Raw genomic sequence first — 23247 nt, forward strand, 5'->3', positions numbered from 1 at the left:
AAGATTGAATTAGCAGCATGAGCGACTATACCAAGGGATATGATATCGGTCATTCGGGTTCTCGAACAGCTGCGACTTCTTAAGACACATATTCCTGTAGCATGTCATTTATCTATGGCAAGAATTTTTCCGAAGTGTAGGGATTACGGAGCCTGACAGGCTGACAGCTGACAATTGGCAGACACTGAAAGAAACTATTGAATTGAAACAATGGGCTTAGGTGGAGACCCAGTTTGGTCCGAGCGGCTGAAATCTGAATATGGTAATAGACTTGTAAACTTTGCTGCTATTTGGAGAGATCTCAGATTAAGATCGGCTAAAAAATGGACGCAAAGACCACTGGCCAACTGCTACCATGATCCAGATTTGTCGCCCGTGTTCCTAAGTTCATACTTCCTCGAGGCCGTGACATAATTTCGCTAGAAACACTCATGGGGCCAAAAGATCACTAGTGCATCCATCGAGCACGTAGTGCGACTGTGCTAACTTGCTAAGGTTGGCCTAGAATAATTTCCCGGCGGTTTGGATCATGGACTGCGACGACATTCGCGTCTTACTTTTTCCGACTTGTCACAATCCCGATGGATTTATGAGCTGGCTTGTGGCTCGTGCCATGTCTCATTAAGAGGATTCAGATTACGGATGGATTACCAATATTCAGTGACTTCAGTCAGACAGGCTCGCACGCTGTAGGTAACTTGATCAGAGGGCTGTCCACTTCTAGTACAAGTCTAGATGGCTAGAATGCTGCCAACTCTGTACGTTGATCTTTACAGGTAGATATCACATGATAGTGATCTTTGCGTTGCTCCATAGCAAGGTTAATAGCTAAATACCTTATGCAATGACAGGGTTCCCAAGTTTGCTTATAATTATTGCACATTAGCCATGAACCACTTTCCAGTTTGCACTGCGATTAGACTACTGTCAGAGACCTAGCTCAATAATTAATATAGCCGCTGCAACAAGAACAGGGATTGGCTCTCTTCCTGCATTAACTAGATCGATCCGTGCGTCGATATCTCATCTCAGCAATAATGGCAGGCCGCACGGGTCAAAAGTACCTGTCAGAAGGAACCATTTTTCCCTGAGGCAGATCTGAGTTTCTACTACTACCAATGCTCCGAATCCGTAATTCAATGTTGCACCCGCACTGACTCCTGTAATGGACTAGCATTCCTGAAGGAAAGATGTTGGACCGCACGAGGCATGGGTCTGTGTACGGCGAATAGAGAAAGGGCCATATTGTCGGGCAAAACGCGGACATTTGAGTGACTCAGAAGCTCTGGCGAAGCTCGATCCATAGAGGTTAGATATATATGACCTCCCGGAGAATACCATGAGAGAACGAGCCGAGATAACAGCATCTGCTGGATCTCAATGAAACTAGGGATGTCTAGTATCCCGGTTTTGGTTGGGGACGAGCAACCTGATGAGCATGAACGGTTGACTATTGAAGCTCATTGTACATGAAATAGACATACGGATACTATATCTAGGTAGAAAAGAAGAAAGGTGATTGTGTCCATTCAGATTGATTTTCTGATGGTGATCAGGAAGAGCAGATATATGCATAAATTAGTCCCTCGTGGGCATGGTCCTCGACTGACTGCCTGGTTTATTGGAGCAATTTCTTCTGCCTCACAGTCATCTCAGTATCTAGTCTACTCCATAACGTCAGAAAGAGTCACACATAAAATCTGATGATATTAATTTCTCTTCCAAAAGGAACCTCAAAATGACCAAGCGAGGCCGTGACGCTAGAAAATTAAACAACAAATGCCATGGTTCGGGGATTTGATTGGAGGACTTGAAGGATCGTGGTGAGGGACACTGGTGTCGCAGATATGGTCACCCTGGCTCGCCACAGGGGAAAGAGGGGCAGTATTTGTGTGTACTGTAACTGACTAGGAATGGACTAAACCAGTATATACGCGTTTGAGAAATGTTTGCTACTATGGATACTCTGTAGATTATTAACTCTTGCTATCCCCTGGTTTTTGAACGTAAGCTCGCGTAATTATGTGTTGTAATTCAGTTGAACTATGAGTATATCCACTAATTCATTGCTCGGAAGTCAACTCGGTAGAACCTGGGCACCATGCCGTTCGTTATCTTGAAGATATGCCTCGAAAGTCAAATCCGTTCAGAATGTATTTCCTATCTTGGTTACTTGATACCAAGCTGTCGAATGTCGATGCTGGGTCGACGCTAGATCCCCAATTAATGCCAGAGGCGGGAAGGGAAGCCAGAATGGGGTCAGACCGTCAGACCTTATGGTGTTCCAGATTCCAATGGTTGTAAGCGTAATACCAAAATATCTGTCCATACCTATGTATTGTTGTTCAGGTTGCAAACCGAACTGCGATTCTGTAAGCACGCCATTTACTCGGCTTTGACTTGAGGCCGAGGCATACCTAGTTTTTGCTTCCTATCAGCTCGATCTGATGATTATGTTTAATATACATATGGTATGGTATCCACGACTGAGGTACGAATGGCAACCCAGCATGCATTTTTGAAAGTTGGCTGTCTTAGTTGTCACATCATTGACGGGCAAGCCCTGGGCAGAAACAATCCATGTCTCAGAATGCTCCAATCGAGTCTCCTCCCAAACTCTCATTGTCTCCACTCACCCTTTGCCCTGACAATCAGGAGGAAACAATAGTAACACTTAATGAAACAAATTAAGTACATATCTCTTTGATCTCAGCTTTGGTGTGTCCACAAACTCGAAATATCGTAGAATTCCAATAGATTCCATTATCATATTCAGTCCAAGTATAGAGTACAGAGTACCTTATGGAGTATGTGATGGCTGTATGAGCAGTCTGGCGATATGAATAAGGATACTCAATAATCCAGGAATTTCATCCATTTAATGCCTTACGCCGCGCGGGGGAGGGGGGGGGGGGCGCGCTTGAATCTCAGAGATGTTTTAAAATTGTCCTACAGAATCAAGTGGTCACAGCTTGTCTAGTTTCATCCCCACATGCTCCTCCTCCCCTTCTCCATAGTGATTAGTTAGTCCGTCCATACTCCCATAGCCTCATGTTGTAAACTTGTATGCATCGAGGATGCTCCATATTCCGATATCCTCCTGTCAGCCTCTTTGAGAGTCGCCCAGCCCCTCTTTAATTATATTATTACTCGTTAGCAGCTGAGCACATTTTCTCTTTCTGAGTCCTGACCTTTGCTTTTCCATCCATATCCCAAGTGGTCAGACACTGCTATCCAAGTTACAACACCCAAAGTGTCCATGATAGATCCACTTTTGTATTAGATAGTATGCTCCATTTTGTTTCTAATTTCTCATCTTGATTTTCATCATTATCATTATCGTTATTATTATTATTTTATTGCCTCCTCTCAGTCCCGTCGTCTTATATCTGTCTTCCAGTCATACCTCTTCGTCCTTAGTTCTCTCTCTTTCCTCTCCTCTTCCCCTTTGACCTTTCTCAAAATCACCTGTCATTTTATTTCTTCTTTTCATCTTTTCCCTTTTTCGCGTGTTCTAGCCTTGTCTTTGTTCTCTCTCTCCCTTTTAGGCAACTTGCCTGTTTGCCTGCATACTAGTTGGCCAGACCTATCGAGATCCCTGTCTAATTTCTCTCGCTTGTTGCTCTGGATCGATCTCCGGCCTGACCGACCCTGTCGGCGCCGTCACACTGCCGCCAGCCAGCTTTACTTAACCGCCCTCTCCGAAAGTGTCTGACCACTTCGTGTCACACCTCCAACAGCTTTTTTCTTTTCGAATCATTCTCCTTTTGGGCGTGGGTCATATCTCTCAGTACCGTGACTCTTCGCTCGTCTTCTTGACTGTCCCTTGACTTGGTAGTGGCGGTGCTCTGCTTGTCGCTGTTTGTGTTTCGGGTTGCTTTTTCTGGATATTTGTTGGCTAGGCAGCTTTCACTTCTTGAAAAGAGGAAAAGCCCAGCATAGCCGCTAACCTCCGCCGCGCTCTCCCATCCGCGCGCGATTCCACTTTACGCCTACCAAGTTACCAACAGCCGAAAGTCGATTCTCTAACAAAGGACTGTTCGATTCTCGGGACCTTTTGATACCACCTCTCCTCAACCACCGAATCAACATCATCATATATACGAAGCCTATACACACTGAGTGCGGCACAGACCTATACCTACTCTAGACTCTCCGAGCTTCAACCAGCGATATATACGGATTACAGTACAGTCCACATAGTCTTGATTGTTCCGCACCGTCTTGCGTCGTCCGCGGACCTGTGCGACTTACCGAGAACAACAACTCCGCTATTCGGTCAATCTGGTTCACTGTCCGTTCCATACCATTGCATATAATCATCTAGTCTTCCGGCGATATTATTAGATAGACTTCATACTATCATGTCTACGGCGGTTGCACCTGCTACAGCCGCTCCATTGCCGTCGCCACATATGAATCGCGATCCGAGCCCAAAAAATTGCCCGACCCTGGCACCGACGACGAGGAGTTCCAACTCCAGTTTGACCCCTCCACGAGCATCTGGCCTCTCACAAGATGGATCTGCAGCGACGAAAGGTTCACCACCGGGACGAAAGCACACATCGCCATCGTAAGTGGCTCGACTTATAATAAGCAAAGGCGTGATTTGGGGTTTGCTGACACTAATTTTCTGCACTGTCTAGATCACAAAATGGAAGCATCCCCCCAAGGTGATAGTGAAAAAGGAACCGCCATCCTCACCTGCTATGCAAACTCAGACCCACACTCGGCCCCGACCCCGAAAGCTGGACCTCTCCACGAGCCTCCCGACTACGGGTGGTCTTTCAGCTCGCGCTGCCGGCGGTCCCATGACAGCCCGTGACGGAGTTACCATGATTGACGTTGGGATCGCATGCTTGTCACCGGGGTTTCAGACTCATGATCCAATTATGAGGGAGCAGCTTCAAAGGAGTCTTTCCGTGCGAGACCAGCAGAGGTCCATCATAGAATCTCGGTTGCACAAGTCGGCCAAGGATGACGGTCCTGATGGTATTAAACCATCGGAGTCAAACTCATTTGGTGCCCCCAAAACGGGCGCCTCCAAGCGTAGACCTCCGCCTGGTCTGTCAATCGTACCTCCGTCTGCTGCCCAATTTTCCAACGAGCGTGTCATTCAATCGGCACCGCTGAATCAAACCTTTACTGGTCGATACCAAGCGCAGCCGCTGACTCGGCACGTTGTGAACCAAAGCCCTACCCTCGGGTCAACTTCTCACATTCACCATGTACCTGCTACTCAAACAAATAACCGCCTTCCCCCGCTATCCGACGTCTTTGGCTCTGATACTCTAGGCTCCCGTGACCGGGACCCTAATCGCGGCACATACTATCAGGCTGTTTCAGGCGCAAATGCGTCACAATCAAATAACCTTCCGCCATTACCATCTCCAAGGATGCCGGGATCTGCTGCGCAAGCGCAAGGTCGACCTCGGGAGTACCGGTCTGCAGAGGAGGCTGTCCATGAATTAGCTGGTGGACGAGAGGAGCTTCTACCACGCATTGTTCACTATGGCGGCCACCAACCTCCAACTCCACCGTCTCCTCATGTAAACAATGGACAAGCCAAGTCGCGCACTAGTACCGACGCTGCACCTTCAGCGCCCCATCAGTCTCTCCAACCTGTATTACAGTCAACCGAGGGAACTGCTCGCCGGCGCCCGAGAAGTGAATATGAACAGGATAACGGAAGTCCTCCCTTGGGTCATGGCCCCGAACCTCACTATCGACCAAATCCAGCTCTAGCTTCTGGCGCAAACACCACTTACGGGCCTTTTGGAGCAGGCAGAGACTCCCCTGAGACACAACGGAGAAAGAAGGAAGAGTTTCTCAGCCTGTGTGCCAGGGCCTGGGATCTTTTTCACTCATGAACCAGGCTCATCTGGGGCCTGTTGTATCTTATCATTCTGTCTGATGTTATTCGCTTGTTTCAGCTTTGGGCACAATTCTACAAGTCCGATCTTTGTGGGGCTCAGATCCTCTGCATCTCGCACAAGACCTCAACGAGTCCAAATCGGGAGCAGTCTTGGTATACTGAGATTCAGAACAGCTGAGAATCGGACAGGCACGAAGCTTTTTGACTGAATGAGATTAGTCAGTTGAGATTGATGATTGCGAGACTTACGACTTACCCTTACGAACTTTTTCGAACCTCCCTTCCCCCAGAGCACGAGCTGTTATCATTTCTGACTTACTCCTTGGGTCTCTTCTTTCCGCTTTTTTTGGGGGCTGCTGTTCACTGGCGTTGTGTCTTTTTTTGGATCGGGTGCTGGACCACGCCAACTTTGCACAATACTATGTCCATAACTGTGCTTCCCTTCCGCCGATATCATTGCTGGCATTTGTCGCCGCTGATTTGGGCCATCTTGTTGTGATACCATTGTTCTCGTCCGCATTTTCTTATCTTCCATTTCGACATAGCATTTCCGTCAGACAAAGCTCATTTTCCTTTTTCCTTAAAACTTCCCTTTTCTTGTCCTGGACCTTACAGTAATGCCGGGCACAGATCAATCCTGTCGAATCAGAACTGGTGATAATTTGAGAGAGACGTCATCTTGCATTTTTATAGCACAATTAGTGTGACTGGTAGATCCAGTCAAATTCTAATAATGAGTTCTCATGACCATTCCTGTGATCTACCCAGAGTCCAGACGCAAGCCTTTCATAGAAGAAATAATGTAGAAGGAAACAAACGGTTTCGCCATAAAGCATTGATGGATTGAAGATATGGGCACACGGCCTCTACGCAAGGCGCCTGCGTTTACCGCCCCCGCCATCATCATAAGGCGTGGAATCATTCCCAAATCCACGTCGCTCCATAGGCATTTCCTTCCTCTCCTTAGCAGTCAACTTCTTCTGCCTTCTCTCTAGCGCCTTCACGCGTTGCCTAGAGCCCATGCTCTCATACTTCTTAAGCAACACCTGCTTCTTGAGGTCCGACTTCTTGAGGAAGTAGGGATTACTCTTCTTGCCTTCGCGGATGAGCTCTTTCTCTCGTTTCTTGTGCTCCGCTAATACCTCCTTCTCCCGTCTTCTGTTTTCAGTTGTGCGCAGACGGTCCGTAGCCGACCGGATATCACGCTTCAAGGCCTCCTTCTGTCTCGGATCCTTGGTCTTTGCGAGCTTCTCCTTCATTTCCTTGAGCTCTGCAGCGCGGTAATCGTCCAAGAAGGCATACGCGCTTTGGGAAGCTTCACTACGCCCGCTTTGGCTGCGTACCGCGGGATCGAAACGCGGGTCCCGCGATTTGAGGGCAGCCGGCGGCTCGATAATGGTGCGCTTGCGGGTAACGGGGTGTTTGGATGACTGCACCATCGGTGCGTGTTTGGAGGAGCGGGAAGGCTTCTCGGAGTCTTTCGACTTTGAGGATCCCTGTCGTTTCTGTTCGCGGGCTTCGCGGATCCGTGCGCGAATGTCGTCTAATGGGGAGGCAGTTGGGGTTTCTCCATCATCTGTTGTTGATTGGGTGGCTTTGGATTTGCGCTTGGCTTTGGGGCCTAGTGAGGCTTGCGCTTTGGCGAGCGCGCCGAAAGAGATGTTGCTTAATGAAGCTTGTACGTCGTCTTGGTCGTCGTCGCTGTCCTCGTCTTCCTGCTCGTCTTCCTCGTTTTCATTGCTCATGGCATCTGACTGGTCTTGGGACTGATGATGACCTTAGAATCGTGTGGAACCTAGGGCAAGATTTTGGGAGGCTTACCTCAGAGCTGTAGTCCCCTTCTGAACTATCATCGCTAATATCCGATCCTGATCCCTCACCTTCTTCATCATTACTTTCTGACTCGGATGCAGAGGCTTCCGAGTAAACCTCTTCTTCCTCATCTGGCAGAGCTCGAACTCGCCGTTTGAGAAGATCAGAAACCGCCATCCTCTTCAGCGGCTTCAGTTCGATGCGTATATCAGAGAATGGACCGGAGCAAAAGTATAAGACCGCCGTAACCAGCTGTGCCTCTAATACTCTGCGGCGGTGAAGATCAGCGCAGAAAAAGTCGATTATACTGCCACCAAATAAGGCGGTGAGTTGGGCGGCGAGACTCTCGTTGGCCGCTTTTCTTTCCGCGCGGCGATTGTCTGTTGTCGCCTTTTTATTTTGCCGTTCTTCCATCCATCCAAGCGCAGTCAATCTTGATCATTCTTTCTCTCCTTACGTGCTGGCGTCAATTCTTCGTCTACTTCATGGTTTTTAGGCGCTGGGGCCATCCATTCGTTAGGCTTGCTTCGTTTATCTCATCTCTGCCGCTGTCAGTGACTGCTGCGTACCGCCGCATGCTCCAAGGCGGGGCGTCCGAGAAGGTGTGTTACGAATCCAAGTACAGGTGATCACCATGGTCGGCGACTGAACACTGGGTTCTCCTGTATAGGTCCTGCCCCATCTCAAGGTGCCAGCCAACTCTGTTTTGAGGTCGCCACCTCATATCAACCCGTCAAAGAAACCCCAATTACAAGCTACCGTCGGCAGTGCTCTCGAAGCTCTAGGCATGACACGATCAAAAGTTGCGAGAGATGGTACACCTCAAGCAGGATATCATCCACAGAACAATGATGGTCTACGCGATACAAGCCAGAATTCGAGGAAATCATGGAGGCCATATCAAGGTCGTTGGGATTCGAACAACGCCGGTTGGCGCTCCGACAGAGTGATTTCCCCCGGATCTGACAATGCTATGTCGAGCGGTTCGCGGAAGAATGGTACACGGCGCAATGCCAGATCTTTTGACAGAATGTCAAAAGAAGAACCGTCACCGTATAGTCCGCATCTGTCAGGCTCTCAACCAGCTCAAGTTCCGCACATGCAACTACAGGAGCCGTTCAATGCGCCTTCTACTAGTCTGCAATTCGACCCTAATATCAACTCGTTTCCCGTTTTGCCCATACCATCCAGTACATCAGGCACTATTAACAACACCGCTGTGCAGCTGCCGTTTGTCCCGTTACACCTATCCCACTCGCAATCACCACAATCTCAGACTTTGCCCGATAACCTCCCATTCACCCCTTACGGTTTCCCGCCAATGCCAGACTTTAATAACCCTGGAAAGATACTACCTTTCATGCCTCCAATGGTCCCATTCCCTCCCATGAATTTGAGTGTTTCCAGTCCAGCATTGGCACCCCCAGTTTTCGGCGGATTTCCGTTCTGTCCCGTCGACCCAATGTATCCTACAACAGCTAGCCCTACTGGAGGCAATTCTCAAGGACCAACACCGCAACCATTGCTCCTAATCCCACCGCGTGATCGGCGATCTAAAACCCCGGAGCCTCCTGCGCCGACTAAGGAGTATCTGACGCAATCGTCCTTGGCCCCGAAACTACATCCCAACCGTCAACCTCTACTGGTCATTCTTGACCTGAACGGCACTCTGATCTTTCGAAAGCATCGACGTCTGCCCCCTTCTTTCGCCAAAAGGACAGGCCTGGACCACTTCTTGGACGCTTTGTTGAAAAACTACAAGGTCATGATCTGGTCCAGTTCGCAACCAGAGACGGTAAACGCAGTTTGCGAGAAACTGTTTCCTGGCGAGAAAAGAAAGTCACTGGTAGCTGAATGGGGCCGCGATAAGTTGAATCTCTCGAAATCTCAGTACTGGTCAAAGGTGCAGGTCTATAAGACCCTAGAGACAGTGTGGAGCAATCAAGAGATTCAAGCCTCGTATCCCAGCTCCCAGCAGAACGGTCGGTCTAAAACGAAGAAAAAGGCGGCGCGGGGGAGCTGGCGGTGGGACCAGACGAACACCGTTCTCATCGATGATAGCAAACTCAAAGCACTCAGCGAGCCCTACAACATCCTCGAGATCCCGGAGTTCACGAACGCACCGGGTATCAACGAGTCTCACATATTTCCCAAAGTCCTGGAATGTCTTGACGCCCTAGCCCAGCACGACGACGTCAGCAAGTTGCTCCAGCTCTGGAACTCAAAGCTCGCGTCAAACATCGCGACAAACAGCACAATCCTTGGCCTCGACATCGGAGTGAATCAGTCTCCACCACAACAAACCGGAAGTTCTTCGACCACACCGTCAACACCCCAGGAAGTAGCCCAGGCACGCAAGGAACGACGGAGAGCTCGCAAACAGGAGAAGAAAGCGGCGCGACGGGCTGCCGCCGCTATCGGCGCTGCACCTGCGAATTTACCCGCTGCAGCTGCTGTTTCTGCCATGACAGCTGAGGGGGTCAACGAAAGGGTTACTCCGATTGACAGCAGCCCAGCTTCACCAGGTGACGACATTGCTATCCTGACAGCTACAGCTGTGCCGCAATCGCATCCCAGACGTTCTCCGTCTCCCGCTTCCTCAGTGCAGTCGGAAAACTACCTTCTCGATCGCCTAGAGGAGTCGTTGAATGATCGCCGCGACTGATTCGACTTTTTGTTCTGTCTTTGTCTTTATTGATTCACGAAGAGGATACCCTTGCTATGCGTTGCCGTAAATTTAAGTTTGAAATTATCGGTTGTTTTGAATAAATACCTCGCAATATGAGCCTCGTGAGGCTTGTCAAGGACATACATGGCGACTTTCAAATGCACCGTTTACGTGGACGGCGTGCATCTAACATATTACTGGATACATAATCGGAACAGAAAGATGCTAGGATCAAGAAGTGCTTTTTGGCTTCTTCATGGCTAGACTAGCTACTATCATTCCACATCTCAAGATATCATTAGCGCGGATATACAATATCCATGCATTTTAGGAAGAGAATCTTTTTTGAAAGTCAAGTCGACGAATGAAAATACGTAAACCATTCAGTCGTGGGCAACGTAGACATTAGGAGGGTCAGTTGGGCGCGTGGAGGGGGTGAGAGGGATATCAAATGGAAAGCCAGGCCCATAACCCTTCCCGGTAACAGGTACATATGCGGTGTATCCTGAAACGAAAGTGCTTATGGCCAAGGCTTGAGTTCATATAGAAGCTAACCCAATGTATGAGGGGAAGAGAGGACTTCATGAGGTTGCTGATAGCATTCCCAGAACAGCGTCTATTTGAAGACGTGACCATCAACGTGGGGGTACTCCTTGCCGTCGATAGTGACGGAGGTGTCCCAGGCCCACTCGTCCTCGACGAGCTTCTTGTCCTCGGGGTTGGAGGGATCGAGCTTGCGGAAGTCGTAGCTCTCCCAGTCAGGGGCGACCTCGAAGGCGGGCTTCCAGTCCTGGCCACGGACGAGGAAGACACCGCGGATGACGCAGTTGTAGTTCTCGCCGTAGACGGACTGAGCACCGAAGAGGTACTTGCGGGAAGCCTCAAGACGGGCGTGGAAACCACCTACGATGGGAAGTCAGAATGTGGGAGCAAGATGAATCCAAAGAAGTGAAATTCTTACCGATCAGGTTGTTAGCCATGAAGGTGAGCTTGAGCTCGTTGTTGTACTTGTAGTCAACAGCATAGAGAGAGTACTCCTCGGGCTTGTAGTTCTGCCAGAACCAGGGCAGAGCAACGGGGCGGGTGTCCTCGTTAGAGTACTGACGCTTCCACTCATCGAGGACAAACTCGGGCTTGCCAAGAGCCTCAAGAGGGTGCTTGGGCTTCTTCTCAGGCTGGGCCTCGGGCTCAGCAGCAGGAGCAGCAGGCTTGGCAGGAGCAGGCGCAGCCTTGGGCTTCTCCTCCTTCTTGGGAGGAGTGTACTTGATAGCCTCCTCAGCGAAGACAGGGCTGGGGACGACGGCCTTGAAAGGAGCCTGGTTGATGATAGTGTTGTACCATCTGGTGACGGCAACGTTCTCAGAGCGCCAAGCCTTGTCCAGAACGGTAGCGAAAGCGCGGGTGAGGAGAGAGGCACCGAAGTAATCGGCGAGGGTGATGCGCTCACCAACCAGGTAGGTGTTGGCGGTGAGGTGCTTCTCAAGGACCGCGAGGGCCTTGTTGGCAGCCTTGGCGGCATCTTCAACGTTCTTCTTGTTGTAGGGGTCAAGGCCCATAAGAGGGCGGTACCAGCCACCGAGCTTGGGGAGGACCTCAGCGTTGACAAATGAGAGCCAGCGGAGGATGACAGCGTAGTCCTGCTTGGTCTTGCCCAGGAGAGTGGTCTTCTCGTTCTGGGAGGTCACTTTAAATCCAGTCAGCCTCAAAATGTTCAGGACCTGCGGTGGTTTGCAACGATGAAACAAGGTCAATTCCATTTTGGGAAATTTTCTGCCACAAGGCGGGGTAACAAAAAGAGATTCAGAGTTGTAATGTTATCAACACAGTAGTTCTGCCAGGGATAACTAGTAATAAAAATTGCTCATCATGTAAAGGAATTCGACATAGCTGGTAGTGGAAAAGAGACGTTTAAGCAAAATTGAAACATACCGTAGACAGCGATAGCGATGGACTCGGAGAGAGTGAAGCCATTGGCACCCTCGAAAGCAGGGATCTTGCCGAGGGGGCTGAGCTTGAGGTACTCAGCAGACTGGTTGAAGGCAGCGGCAGAGTTGGCCTCAGTGTTAACCAGCTCGAGCTCCAAGTCATTGCACTTGGCAGCGACGAGGGCGGCGATGGTACGACCGTTCTCCTGTTTGAGTCACTCCGATTAGCCAGCTGTCCAAAGCAACGGAAGCAAGGCAGCTGAATGGATGTAATCCATCAAATCAATCGGGCTGATTATCAAGAATAACACGTACAGGAAGACCGTAAAGCTTTCCGAAAGCCATTGTGAATGTGAGGTGTGGATGGGGAGATGTGGGAGAGAAAGGAGAGGAAGAAGGGGAGGGGTGGGAAAGGAGAAACTGCTCAAATAAAAAAAAACCGACACCTGAGGGGCTCTGGCGGAAAAGAACGACGAAATTTTGTGCGAATCAAGACTCGGCGTCGGCGACCGGAGGAACGTTTGGTCGCTCACGTGATATGTCATCGAAAAACCTCAGGCTTGTCCAACAACGGCTGAACAAGGATAGGCTAGGGTTTCGACGGGTGACCACACTGCTACAATTTCTCCCTCTCCCTACATACATTGACAATTGGCCTACGGCTCAAGCAAGGCTCCTGCCTGCCGGTTTCCTCAATTATGGCGTGGCAGAGGCCTAATTGCATTGTTCAGGCGGTGCAGTCGGTCCGAAGAACTCAGTTGCAGTCCATACTGCGAACCTCCACAGTCACTTCGGGGAGCTTATTACAACAGCGAAAGGGTGCGCGAAGTTATGCAACTGAGGCCCAAATCACTGGTGGAAATGCTCTCCAGGTACGAGCAGCTCCCGAGATCGATTTCTCCCAACTCGCTACCCGTCCTGCTCGGGTCATTCCCGCATCACCGGCCTACTTCTCCGGCAGTCCCAAGTTCATCGATCATTTATTGAATTTGGAACGTATCTGCGCAAAGTACGCATCACTACCTACGGTGTCCCCGAGCGAAGCGCCTCGAATGGCATGGTTCAAACTTGCACAGTTCCGCGACTTTGTCGGCGAGCCCGTACCGACGAAGAAATACAAGAGCTTGGTCAAGATTCTGCAGCGACTCAATCGCATTGAGCCTGCTCTTCTCCCGGGGGAAGTCCGCGACACCTTGAAGACCTTTCTTCGGCCTGGTAACCCGTACGGAAATAAGCCGGCGCCGGCGACGGTGGACGAGATGGGGCGAGCTCGCGGCAAGGGAAAGCGCAAGACCTCTTCGGCGGTGGTCCACCTTGTCGAAGGAGAGGGTGAGGTCATGGTAAACGGCAAGACGCTGACGGAAGCTTTTCCCCGTCTGCACGACCGTGAGAGCGCAACTTGGCCGCTGAGATGCACGTCGAGACTAGACAAGTATAATGTGTGGGCTACAGTTCGGGGAGGTGGAGTCACTGGCCAGGCAGAGGCCATCACATTAGCGCTTGCACGGGCACTGCTCGTCCATGAGCCGGCGCTGAAGCCAATTTTGCGAAAAGGTACGTTACAGTTGAGGCCGCCTCGGTGGGTATTAAAGAATGTTGCTGACAATTTTTCTAGCTGGTGTCATTACCGTCGATGCTCGTCGCGTCGAGAGAAAGAAACCTGGTCACGTCAAGGCTCGCAAGATGCCAACCTGGGTCAAGAGATGAAAGCATGTTTATTCTCTCTTGGTCCTGGAGCGCTGTTTGTTCTTTACTCCATTTACTGTTCTTATTTCCCCGACCTGTATCATTATCTCACTTGCCACCTTGATCTTTGACTGAATATACTTTCGAGTCCTCCGCATCACCGCGAGTGCCATGGCGGTTTGTTTCAAGACAAGACACTTGCATGGGTGGTCTCGGCGACAAGCAATGTACCTTAGTTTGACTCTTATCGGGCGTTACCCTCAGATGACAATGAAATCGATTGATTAGAGTTGTGGATAAACACTGGACGAGCACTGAGAAGGCCGGCAGCAGGAACTACGACTCTTGACCACTGTCAAATCAGTGCAGAACATCAAGACGATTCTAACTTCCCGAGTCTCGGTCTAATTCCAAGCTGTGGCCCGAATGCAGAAGAACCAAGCAACCCAGTCGAAAGACCCAATCATGTAAAAACGAACAGAAAGAGGCGCAGGGTTTTCCGTACGAGAGGGGGAGATTGCGCAGACCTCGCACGATGATGGATCCAGCCCAGTGCTGACGGAAATGAGGACCAACGTTACACAATCCACACACTGCCGTTGAGCTCTCCTCGAGTCCGAGTCCCGAGTCTCGAGTTTCAGGTCGATGAAGGGATCATGGGTCGCGGACTCAAACTCAGACTATCGCAGCTATCTATTGCTATTGGCAACGTGGCGCTGAGATCATCGATCTGCGAACTGAGGAGAAAAGAGGGAGCCTGGATACTGGAAGGGCTGAGTGACAGTTCGCTGGAGGAGGGTTGCACATTGCTGAGTCTGAGTTTGTTCATTGTTGTCATCTCCTGGGTCGGTTTGCAATGTTCCTGCCTGCCCATGACTTTATTTATGGATGTAGTAATTATGGTGGCAGGCAGAAGCGATTTTTACGATGCCCTTCGATGATGCTCAGTATGCTTGGTATGTTGTTACCTCAGTATGCCATGTGTATGATCTTCACCAATTATATGCTCTACCTTGATATTTTGAAGGTTGAACTTGACACTCAACACTCGTTTCGCATTGCATCATGATATTCCATGAATAGAGATTGAGTAGCGTGATCCTGCACTAGTGACAGCCCCTCACATATCCCAAGCGTTCACATTGATGGTTGACCAACGTGCAGCTGGCAGGCTGGGACGCCTCACTTGGGATATCCGTAGTATCATTGGCAAAGCTGCAAAGCTGGAAGACTATGACAAGAACAACAACAACAGGATGAAAACATAAGGAAACCACTCAGTCTACTATCAATACTATCAATTATTGCGTCCCCGGCGAAGTATTTCAAATCAAAAAAATACTGATCATGGGTTCTATTGGATCACGCCGCAGCCGTCAGTCCCCAATCTGACGCCAGGGCCCGGTCCCCGCGCACTAGCTTCTATGGCTTGAACTGTGACTTAAATCATCCATACCATTTCCCCTCTGGGAATATAGCACAATCTATCAAGATCCAAGTGACATCTCTTGCAGATCTCCAAGCTCTATTGAGCTCCTTTCTGGTTTCTAAACTCGACAAGCGACCAATTGGTCGGTCCGTCCGCATGCATGGCCTTTCCCAGGATTCCGGTCGCCAGCAGGTCAGTACTGTCGATTGTCTTAGCCAGCTACTCAGTACTCGTCGGCCACAGTATCCTTGTTGACTTTCCGCTACTTTTGCACGAGTTGGCTCGTGTTCAACGACAAGTACAACTCGGCGCTGATTCTCTGGAAGACAAGGGGCATGTTAATAATGCTGATACAACTCAGTGCGCTCTGCACTTGTGTGTATGAAAACACAGCATAATTTCTGTTCTAGAACAGGCTAACAGAGTCTGTTCGTCAGTTTGGCGGTGACTATCTAGACTATGACTTGGTGATCACTTAAGGGACAGCGTACTTTGTGCTTTTTCTCGTCTGGGGGCTTTCTCTTGCCCTGAGGATCGGAGTACGGTGGCAAGCATACATAACTCATGCCAAGTCTGGAGAGGATATTCTTCTTCGGTCTGTTCTTCACCGAGTTTTGTCTTTCTCTTCTCGCCTTGTTCCGTGTTTTGTTTTTCGGGATTCCGCCAGATGAAGCTAATCATCGAGAAAGTTTAACCTCTGAGCAGCCACAAGGGGGGAACCAGTGTCTCGGGCTCCTGGGGCCGTGTGGGATTTGTCAAAATCCAGCCATCAATAAATATGATCAACAGATGACGAAGATCCCCGAAGTGGATTCGATGGAAGATCAGCCAAGCACTAAGCATGGCCAGCGTCATATAGTTAGTAGCCCTGACTTACTCATAGTCGAGTCTCAATACTCAAATACTGTACTCCATAGTAGACTAGACTAGGCCAAAGGAATACAAGGCAGGATGCAACAATAATATGTCGAGTACTCGGGTGACTTGAATTTGAATCTAAGACAAAGCTAGTGGTACCTTACTTTAGGAAACTACCTACTTACCTAGTGGCCCTGTTCTCTAACCTTATCGGTCATTCCCCTTTGTCGACTTGGATCTGTCGATTTTCTAGCCTGTTTCTTTCGTCTCTCTGCATGATCGTGCGCCCCAGCACTATGGAAGGACCCGATTAGCTCCGCGTCTTCGCATAGGGTTAATAAAAGCAGCTCGAAATGACTAATTTCATCTTTCTTCATTAACTCTTTTAGTATGCTTTCCATCCTGGTGATCCAACTACGTAAGCAGAAATATCAATATTCTCCTGTATATACTCGCTAGATCAGATCAGTTAGAGCATCCTCAGGAAACGCTCTCGGGTCTATGCTGCCCAATGATGACCCATAAGAATCCCAACAACAGGACTACACCACGAATCATAGGGGAAAGGGCAGCAATTAGTACAGTATGATATAGGTAGTATTGATAGAAACAGCGCGAGAAGAGAATTTCTGCCCCCAATGGCTCGGAACAAACGAAAAAAGAAACAAGTAGCGTCCGCCATCACGTTCGGGTTGACCGAGTCAAGTGGACACAAAAAGCAAATGGACAGAAGACGTGTATGGACCACTCCGTGTACGGTTGATAGAACAATAGTAATAATAATGATGATTATTCCAAGCTGAAGATATTGCTGCTGTCTTCTAACTTGGAAGTAGATCACTTGCTTTGTTTTTTCTTTTTTTTTTTTTGTTTGTCTCTTTAACCCCCATTCCTTTATTTTGTTTTTTTTTTTTTACATTTTCCCCTCGTTCTCGTCATATGTGTATGTATATTTTTTTTTTCCTTTTTCCTTTATTTTTCTTTCTTTATTTTTTTTAATTTAATTTTACTCGTTTTTTTGTTGCTTGCTTGCCTGCTTGCCTGGATGTAAGCGCATCAATAGAGACCACCAAGAGATCACCAATACTTCAGCCTTTCCCTTCTATTGCACTGCTTCTAAATAATACGGCCCCTAGATGCTGATCCTGTCTTCTCCTGAGAGTTTAAATATATACCCTAGAGACCGCTTATTTCTTGATCTATTCTAGTCACTGTCAGTTGAAGTATATCTTGCAACCCATCCTTGCGCTCTTGTTCCCCCACTCTCCACACAGTCTCTGGTGTCCCTCATCTGTCAGAGCAGGTTGCTTGGGCTGCAATTATAGGAGTCCAGTCATTGGGACTTACCTTTTTCTGAATCATAGAAAATTTTATTATTAGCCCTGATTCTCTTCCGCTCTTTGTCATTCTGCCCGCACTGTTGTGCGTTTCGTTCTCTACCAGAGGAGGTTACCGTTCTCAAAGAACTACGACTTGAGAGGGGTTCAGTGTATCAGAGAGGTATGTCGTTGCTAATGATGCGTACATATTTTGCATTTCAATCTGGTTATGTCAAAACATCTTCATTCATAATGCTGATAGATACCAGACTGCGCATGCTTGCGCAACACGGTATATTTGAACCGCACAGAGACTCGCCACGAGACTCGGCACATCCGATAGCAAGAGTATCGTTCCGAACTGCTTGCACCAGTCTATGAATGAGTGGAAAGGAGGAGTAGGAACTCACGTTGTAAAGGCTTTCACACAGACGACGTCGTTGACGACCAAACACCACAATCCCGGCAAACTGGAACCATACGCGAGTCCTCCGCTCTCCCCCGAAGCGCATTGGTCTCTTGACCTCCATCCAGCGCGCAGGGTCTCGTGGGACCGACTGCGTGGTATGGATGGCGATAGCCGACGCATGAAGCAGCATGATCCCTCCAGTTTCACAACCGCCTCGGGGCAGACACGTCGAGGGGTCCCCAGTTCATCCCGCGGTGCTGCGGATCGTTTTCGACAGCATGGCCAACCTTCAGCACGTGGAAACCATCCAGGATTGTCGCAAGCAGCGACAAGATCTCGACTGTCAGCCTACATGGACTATGGATACACAGACACTGCGTTTCAGGGTGATTCCTTGCACGGGGACGAATTACAACCGTATCCTACAACGTTGCGCGAACAACAGCGCCAGCAGTCGATACAGCAACCCTTCGCCGCGTATGAATCGGAGATGGTATATAATCTCGGTCAGCAAGGTCCGACACAAAATCCGTACGAGGTCGTGCCACAGTACCCAGCACGGCAGTCTGCAGCGATTGACGCCCTGTCCAGCCAATTTGCCGTTCCACAGTACTTTCCAACTAATGAGCCGATGGCAACAGGGGTCCCTGCAGAGGGTTCGCCCTACATGAACCCGCACCTCTCTTCACCTGCTTATAACCAGCCCGGCCCCATTGGGCGCTCGAGCGCAATGCAGCCCTTTCCCGCAACCATGGCCGAGTTTACCCCTGTGGGGACAACGGCGAGACGTTTGGAGCAACAAGAAACGTCTCAGCAGCAACAACAACAGCAGCAGCAGCACCAGCACCAGCATGTAATTCCGGATTCGACAAATTTGAATGAAGAATATGGTCGGTTTCAACGAGTCTTGCGGTCGACGTTCGATCACATTCGCGCCGGCCAATTGGTAGAGGCTGGGCGATCACTCTTGGAAATTTCCGAGTGGCTTGTCACTAATGCGCGGGAACTCGGTATGTTTCTTCCCTAGCGTTTGTTTGGATTCCACTCATTGCCTTATCCACCATCCTTCAAGAATCGTACCTTTGCATCGTTACATTGAATACAATAATACGTGCACAACGAATACATCATTTGTTTTTGTTGATCGCACCCTTGGCACACGTCGATGATACCTGCGAGCCTGCGTAGCGGGCATATGAAGATCAATTTCATGATGAGGCATTTTAGTTGCTGACCTTTAACCAATCCTAGGCATTTTGAGCGACGATCCGATGTTCTATTCTGATCGATTGCAATTATGGAATGACTTCAACATCTGCTGGTTGGGTGTCTGCCAAAGACAGAAAGATATGACACAGGAGGCGTTGCGTACTGGCCATCAACCGTCGAACACCTCAATGCTCAGTAGCGATCGTTTGGACGATATGGGCAGAGAACTGATTCAGCTATGCGATCAGATGGAACAGCACGGACTGGTGGACTATCAGATGGGCATTTGGGAGGAGGAGATACTCTGTGGTAAGAACCCTACATTAGTCGAGAAATCCTGTCAAGAAATTTGGCACAGCTGTCTGATTCGGCGACTCATCGCATAGTCCTCGGGGAATGTATCGATCTGATAGAAAGCCGACCAGATAATATGCGGGCACATGGAGTGAACGCCGCCGCAGCCACTACTTCGCGGTCCTGAGTGATGGTCTCCGTCGAGTTCGAGCTCACTTTCCCAAATGGCGCAGTCATATTCCGTACTTCCGTGATTGTGCTCGCGTCCGGCCTAACGCAGGAACTAGTTTAGTTCTCGAGGACGAAACCCACGAGCCCAAGCGCCCACTGTCTACGGTTCATACCACCGTGACGGACTATGGAGTACCACCGTATGGTCCAGTCCTCACTTCACAGCCCGCACTACGGAGCACTTTCCTTGAATCATGTGTCCATGACTGCATGTCTCTCTTTCTTTACGAGTAGGGCGGAGAGTTAGGCCATTACATTCCCTGGCTTCATTGTCCGCGGGGCATGAAGACCTGAAGGGCTTCCCGCCCAGGGCTACCATAAGCTCTCCTGGGTAGACATCTGCCATGAGAGGTCTTCCATCACCGTTCTCAGCTCTGGCGCTCTTGTTCCTGAGACATGAGAGTGAAACCGCATATTACACACTATCATCTCATGTATCATTGGTGCCTTCTCAGGCAACATCCGATTTTGTATATATATACCCTCACGCGTGACTCTTTTCTTCCCATTTCCGGTGCAACCAGTGGGCGGGTCTTTTGAGCGTATAAAGGATATACCACTGCTTTCTAGCGATAGAAATTCTTGGAACTTTTTTTTCTGTGCGGCCTACTCTGACCACTTCAACAGAACAAAGCACTAGGGGCGTGACCGGGTAACGCTGGGCCACACGTCCAAATCCAATACAGCCGCCTGTAGCGCTGTGTGACGCCGGTGCAAGACTAGCACGTCCCGGTTTCCAGGTTCGGAACCCGCAAGGCTATCACCACCATTGTGATTTGTGAGAGAGCACAATGAGAGGGATCCGACTCCTTGGTCGCGGTCATCACCGGACTCCGATCGTCCACGATCCCCGACCTGCACCTGATAGACCAATCGTGGCGCTTCTTCTTTCTCTTTCAGGATTGGCAAGTGGCCTCACTTTGTCTAATAATGTCAGAGTGACCACTGGCCTGGCCCAGCTCCGCCGGAGGAAAGATGTGGGGGGGGGGTATGACCATGACCAAGACGTAACCAAGACATGGCCATGAAGACGTCGTCTCGGCTACTATCTACAGGACTCCGCACAATGCAAGCATTGCATTGAAGCAATACAACCTCTTAAACTTTAGGAGACGTGCAGTTACTCTCACAATCCATAACTCCGATCATAATACCAAGAGTCTACCTCTAACCCAATTTCTGGAAAATCTATCAAACTCAAACTCAAGCCTTTTTTGAATCCTAGAAATACACTCGGAGGGAAGGAAAGGTTCGAAGGGGCTCCCGTTTCTCTAAATGAAAACACGACATGGTGATATCACTCCGCTCGATTCATCACATTCCGACTTTGGGGTATTCTATAGATCGCGTCCCATCACCAAGGGTCGGGAGTTGCTCCCGGTTCCGCGGGACGCTAGGCTAGGCTCATAACACTAACCGTATCCACGTTACCAAGGGGCTACCTGATCTGGATATATAGAAACTCGATGCCCGATGGATACTCTGTAGACTAGATCGGGACATGATAATCCCATGGATGGGTGGATGGACGGATGGGCTGCAAATTCCATAGCTAGGTGCACGCAGCAATTTTATTTTTTTATTCTTATTTTTATTTTATTTTATTTTATTTTTTCCGACCTTCTTGAACAGGAATATCGTCAAATCACTTGGCAGATATAAACTTGCACGTATATATATCCCTAGCTGATATGTGTAGATAACCTCGTATATACGTATATGGCCCAAAATTCCGCTTATGTGGTGGCGTCACATTCTACATAACGCGTAGTCGTAGGTTTTATATATGTCCTGAATGTGTTGACATTCTTGGGTCCCTTGCTATGTAATTTGTCTGGATAGAAGAGACCTCCGGAGCAAAATAAGATCCGTTGACGAAGGATAAATTTGATATCAAAAAAGGTCTTAGTTCCTTGTTGTTTATTTTCTCTGTAACGGAGGTATTCGTGGTTTGATGGTATGCACCGCCTATATGTACTCGCGATCTGTAAAGCCACACGCGTGATGAATATATGTATATTGGATGGTCATGGACTGTATATGTGCATGTCGTCGTGTCTGTGGTTCCTTCAAGGATGCCAGGATGTAAACTACAGAGGTCATTGATCATCAATGATCGTGAAATTCATGTCAGAGCCAAAGGGGCAGAAAGGACCGGCAAGCGTTCGGCGCGGCAAGCAATAGACAAAAACAACAACGCCAGATAGCAAGACTCGAACATACTCATGTGCAACGCTTATATTTGGCCTGCTCAAACACAGTCGGTCAGTCCTGTCCTGTCCTTTCTTCGGAACAACCCGCTAGAACATACTCAGTGTCATGCTCAAGCTGACATCGGTATTCTCCACCATCTCCGTAAACTCCTCGAAGCTGATCTTGCCGTCGCGGTCCTTATCCGCCTCCATGATCGTCTTATCCACGATCTGCTGCAGCTGCACGTCCTTCAGGTTATTGCCCACCATCATCTTCAGCACGATGAACAGCTCGCCGTTGGAGATGTAGCCGTCCCGGTCAATGTCGTAGACCTTGAAGGCGAACCGAAGCTTCTCCTCTTTGTTGCCCTTGGAGCTGAAAGCCGACAGCCCCGACACGAACTCTTGGAAGTCGACATCGCCGCCACCGTCTTCGTCGAAGATCGCTATCATTCTGTGTATCGGTAAGCATATCGCCCACGTCCTGGTGTTCCTCCGCGGTGCCATCATCTATCGCGCGTCTCACGTACCTCGTTGCGAGCGGGTTGGAAGACACTTGTGGGAGGGAAAGGAACTCGTCACGATCGATGGTGCCGGAGCTATCCTGCGACAGAGTAAGCCATATTATTCCCGTAATTCTTCACGTATTGATCGGACCTTGTCAAGTTTCATGAATCGCTTGCGGAGCCTGTCCACCTCATCTCTGTCGACTGTCGGTGATGATTAGATCGCGATCTCGAATGTAAAGAAAAAAGACCGCTGGTCAAGACTGACAGTTTGAAGCCGAGACAATGTTGTCTAATAGCTGCGATGTCCCAACAGATGCTCTACGCCTGCGTGCATCATACATAGCGGCATTATTTGGTTCACTGGGTTGCTCCATGTTGGTTATCGGTCGTGTGTGACTGAGGGGGATGCAAAAGTCAAGATAAAAAGCGTGGGGAAATTATGAATAAAATAAACTATGGATGTGCAGTAGAGGCTAGTGGAAAGTGCTTATTAACCTGGTCGTGATAATCAACAGGAACAACACAGCCAGTGGCGGATAACTTTGAGGAGTGATGGCGAGTAGGAAAGGCTATTCAGCTACCCACTGGTGCGGCTCCAGGATTCACGTAGCTCATAACATGCCAAGGACATCACCCGTTCATCAGTTTGATATCGGCCAGCCCCGCACTAGCCGGAAACGGAGAGGCAAGCGAACCCCTGAGGCCGTGCGCCGGCCTAAGACAGGCCACGTCTGGGTGACATTACAACGTCAACTCAACCGCAAGTGCCGATACTACGAGATTTCAGTCGTCAATATCTTCCACCATCCATCGATTTTCATCAAAAAAATA

At 49.2% G+C, this 23247-nt stretch overlaps 10 protein-coding genes across 10 annotated transcripts; 7 read left to right on the top strand and 3 right to left on the bottom strand.

Annotated features, from left to right (window-relative positions):
- Positions 1-4364: 4364 nt before the first annotated feature.
- P174DRAFT_459336 (uncharacterized protein) lies at positions 4365-5870 on the top strand (the record flags this gene model as incomplete). The annotated part of the gene is made up of 3 exons (XM_024829756.1): positions 4365-4573; positions 4603-4604; positions 4681-5870. The coding sequence occupies 3 exons, from the start codon at positions 4365-4367 to the stop codon at positions 5868-5870; spliced, it is 1401 nt and encodes a 466-aa protein (XP_024684434.1).
- A 720-nt stretch (positions 5871-6590) lies between these two features.
- Positions 6591-7945, bottom strand: rrp36 (putative pre-rRNA processing protein). The gene is made up of 2 exons (XM_024827054.1): positions 7697-7945; positions 6591-7641 (listed from the first exon to the last, which is right to left on the bottom strand). The coding sequence occupies exon 2, from the start codon at positions 7618-7620 to the stop codon at positions 6742-6744; it is 879 nt and encodes a 292-aa protein (XP_024684435.1). The 5' UTR covers positions 7621-7641; positions 7697-7945; the 3' UTR covers positions 6591-6741.
- A 118-nt stretch (positions 7946-8063) lies between these two features.
- On the top strand, positions 8064-10352 carry P174DRAFT_387606 (NIF domain protein; the record flags this gene model as incomplete). The annotated part of the gene is made up of 2 exons (XM_024823366.1): positions 8064-8289; positions 8358-10352. Exons 1-2 carry the CDS (start codon positions 8173-8175, stop codon positions 10350-10352), a joined length of 2112 nt encoding a protein of 703 aa, XP_024684436.1. The 5' UTR covers positions 8064-8172.
- A 619-nt stretch (positions 10353-10971) lies between these two features.
- P174DRAFT_368762 (putative translation elongation factor eEF-1 subunit gamma) lies at positions 10972-12625 on the bottom strand (the record flags this gene model as incomplete). The annotated part of the gene is made up of 4 exons (XM_024822242.1): positions 10972-11258; positions 11317-12039; positions 12285-12486; positions 12596-12625. The coding sequence occupies 4 exons, from the start codon at positions 12623-12625 to the stop codon at positions 10972-10974; spliced, it is 1242 nt and encodes a 413-aa protein (XP_024684437.1).
- Positions 12626-12862: 237 nt separating this feature from the next.
- On the top strand, positions 12863-14269 carry P174DRAFT_440462 (mitochondrial 37S ribosomal protein uS9m). Its single transcript, XM_024827055.1, has 2 exons — positions 12863-13834; positions 13896-14269. The coding sequence occupies exons 1-2, from the start codon at positions 12979-12981 to the stop codon at positions 13985-13987; spliced, it is 948 nt and encodes a 315-aa protein (XP_024684438.1). The 5' UTR covers positions 12863-12978; the 3' UTR covers positions 13988-14269.
- Positions 14262-15017, top strand: P174DRAFT_440464 (uncharacterized protein). The gene is made up of 2 exons (XM_024827056.1): positions 14262-14918; positions 14979-15017. The coding sequence occupies exon 1, from the start codon at positions 14623-14625 to the stop codon at positions 14905-14907; it is 285 nt and encodes a 94-aa protein (XP_024684439.1). The 5' UTR covers positions 14262-14622; the 3' UTR covers positions 14908-14918; positions 14979-15017.
- Positions 15018-15805: 788 nt separating this feature from the next.
- On the top strand, positions 15806-16427 carry P174DRAFT_147064 (uncharacterized protein). The gene has a single exon (XM_024821147.1). The coding sequence runs from the start codon at positions 15960-15962 to the stop codon at positions 16323-16325; it is 366 nt and encodes a 121-aa protein (XP_024684440.1). The 5' UTR covers positions 15806-15959; the 3' UTR covers positions 16326-16427.
- A 1132-nt stretch (positions 16428-17559) lies between these two features.
- Positions 17560-19130, top strand: P174DRAFT_147082 (uncharacterized protein). The gene is made up of 2 exons (XM_024821148.1): positions 17560-17753; positions 17842-19130. The coding sequence occupies exon 2, from the start codon at positions 17950-17952 to the stop codon at positions 19006-19008; it is 1059 nt and encodes a 352-aa protein (XP_024684441.1). The 5' UTR covers positions 17560-17753; positions 17842-17949; the 3' UTR covers positions 19009-19130.
- On the top strand, positions 19131-19723 carry P174DRAFT_147083 (uncharacterized protein). Its single transcript, XM_024821149.1, has one exon. The coding sequence runs from the start codon at positions 19253-19255 to the stop codon at positions 19574-19576; it is 324 nt and encodes a 107-aa protein (XP_024684442.1). The 5' UTR covers positions 19131-19252; the 3' UTR covers positions 19577-19723.
- A 2292-nt stretch (positions 19724-22015) lies between these two features.
- Positions 22016-22790, bottom strand: cnaB (calcineurin regulatory subunit B; the record flags this gene model as incomplete). The annotated part of the gene is made up of 4 exons (XM_024822208.1): positions 22016-22361; positions 22438-22511; positions 22565-22617; positions 22682-22790. 4 exons carry the CDS (start codon positions 22788-22790, stop codon positions 22016-22018), a joined length of 582 nt encoding a protein of 193 aa, XP_024684443.1.
- Between the last annotated feature and the right edge of the window lie 457 nt (positions 22791-23247).

Source organism: Aspergillus novofumigatus (assembly GCF_002847465.1).
Source record: "Aspergillus novofumigatus IBT 16806 chromosome Unknown P174scaffold_3, whole genome shotgun sequence".
NCBI classification, from domain to species: domain Eukaryota; kingdom Fungi; phylum Ascomycota; class Eurotiomycetes; order Eurotiales; family Aspergillaceae; genus Aspergillus; species Aspergillus novofumigatus.

Bases quoted from the DNA above. Each gene is read 5' to 3' on its own strand.
- P174DRAFT_440462 (XM_024827055.1), top strand. From the start codon at position 12,979: ATGGCGTGGCAGAGGCCTAATTGCATTGTTCAGGCGGTGCAGTCGGTC. The intron at 13,835-13,895 runs GTACGTTACAGT...CAATTTTTCTAG, and splicing joins GAAGCCAATTTTGCGAAAAG to CTGGTGTCATTACCGTCGAT.
- P174DRAFT_147082 (XM_024821148.1), top strand. From the start codon at position 17,950: ATGAATGAGTGGAAAGGAGGAGTAGGAACTCACGTTGTAAAGGCTTTC.
- rrp36 (XM_024827054.1), bottom strand. From the start codon at position 7,620: ATGAGCAATGAAAACGAGGAAGACGAGCAGGAAGACGAGGACAGCGAC.
- P174DRAFT_147083 (XM_024821149.1), top strand. From the start codon at position 19,253: ATGTTCTATTCTGATCGATTGCAATTATGGAATGACTTCAACATCTGC.
- P174DRAFT_440464 (XM_024827056.1), top strand. From the start codon at position 14,623: ATGGGTCGCGGACTCAAACTCAGACTATCGCAGCTATCTATTGCTATT.
- P174DRAFT_147064 (XM_024821147.1), top strand. From the start codon at position 15,960: ATGCCAAGTCTGGAGAGGATATTCTTCTTCGGTCTGTTCTTCACCGAG.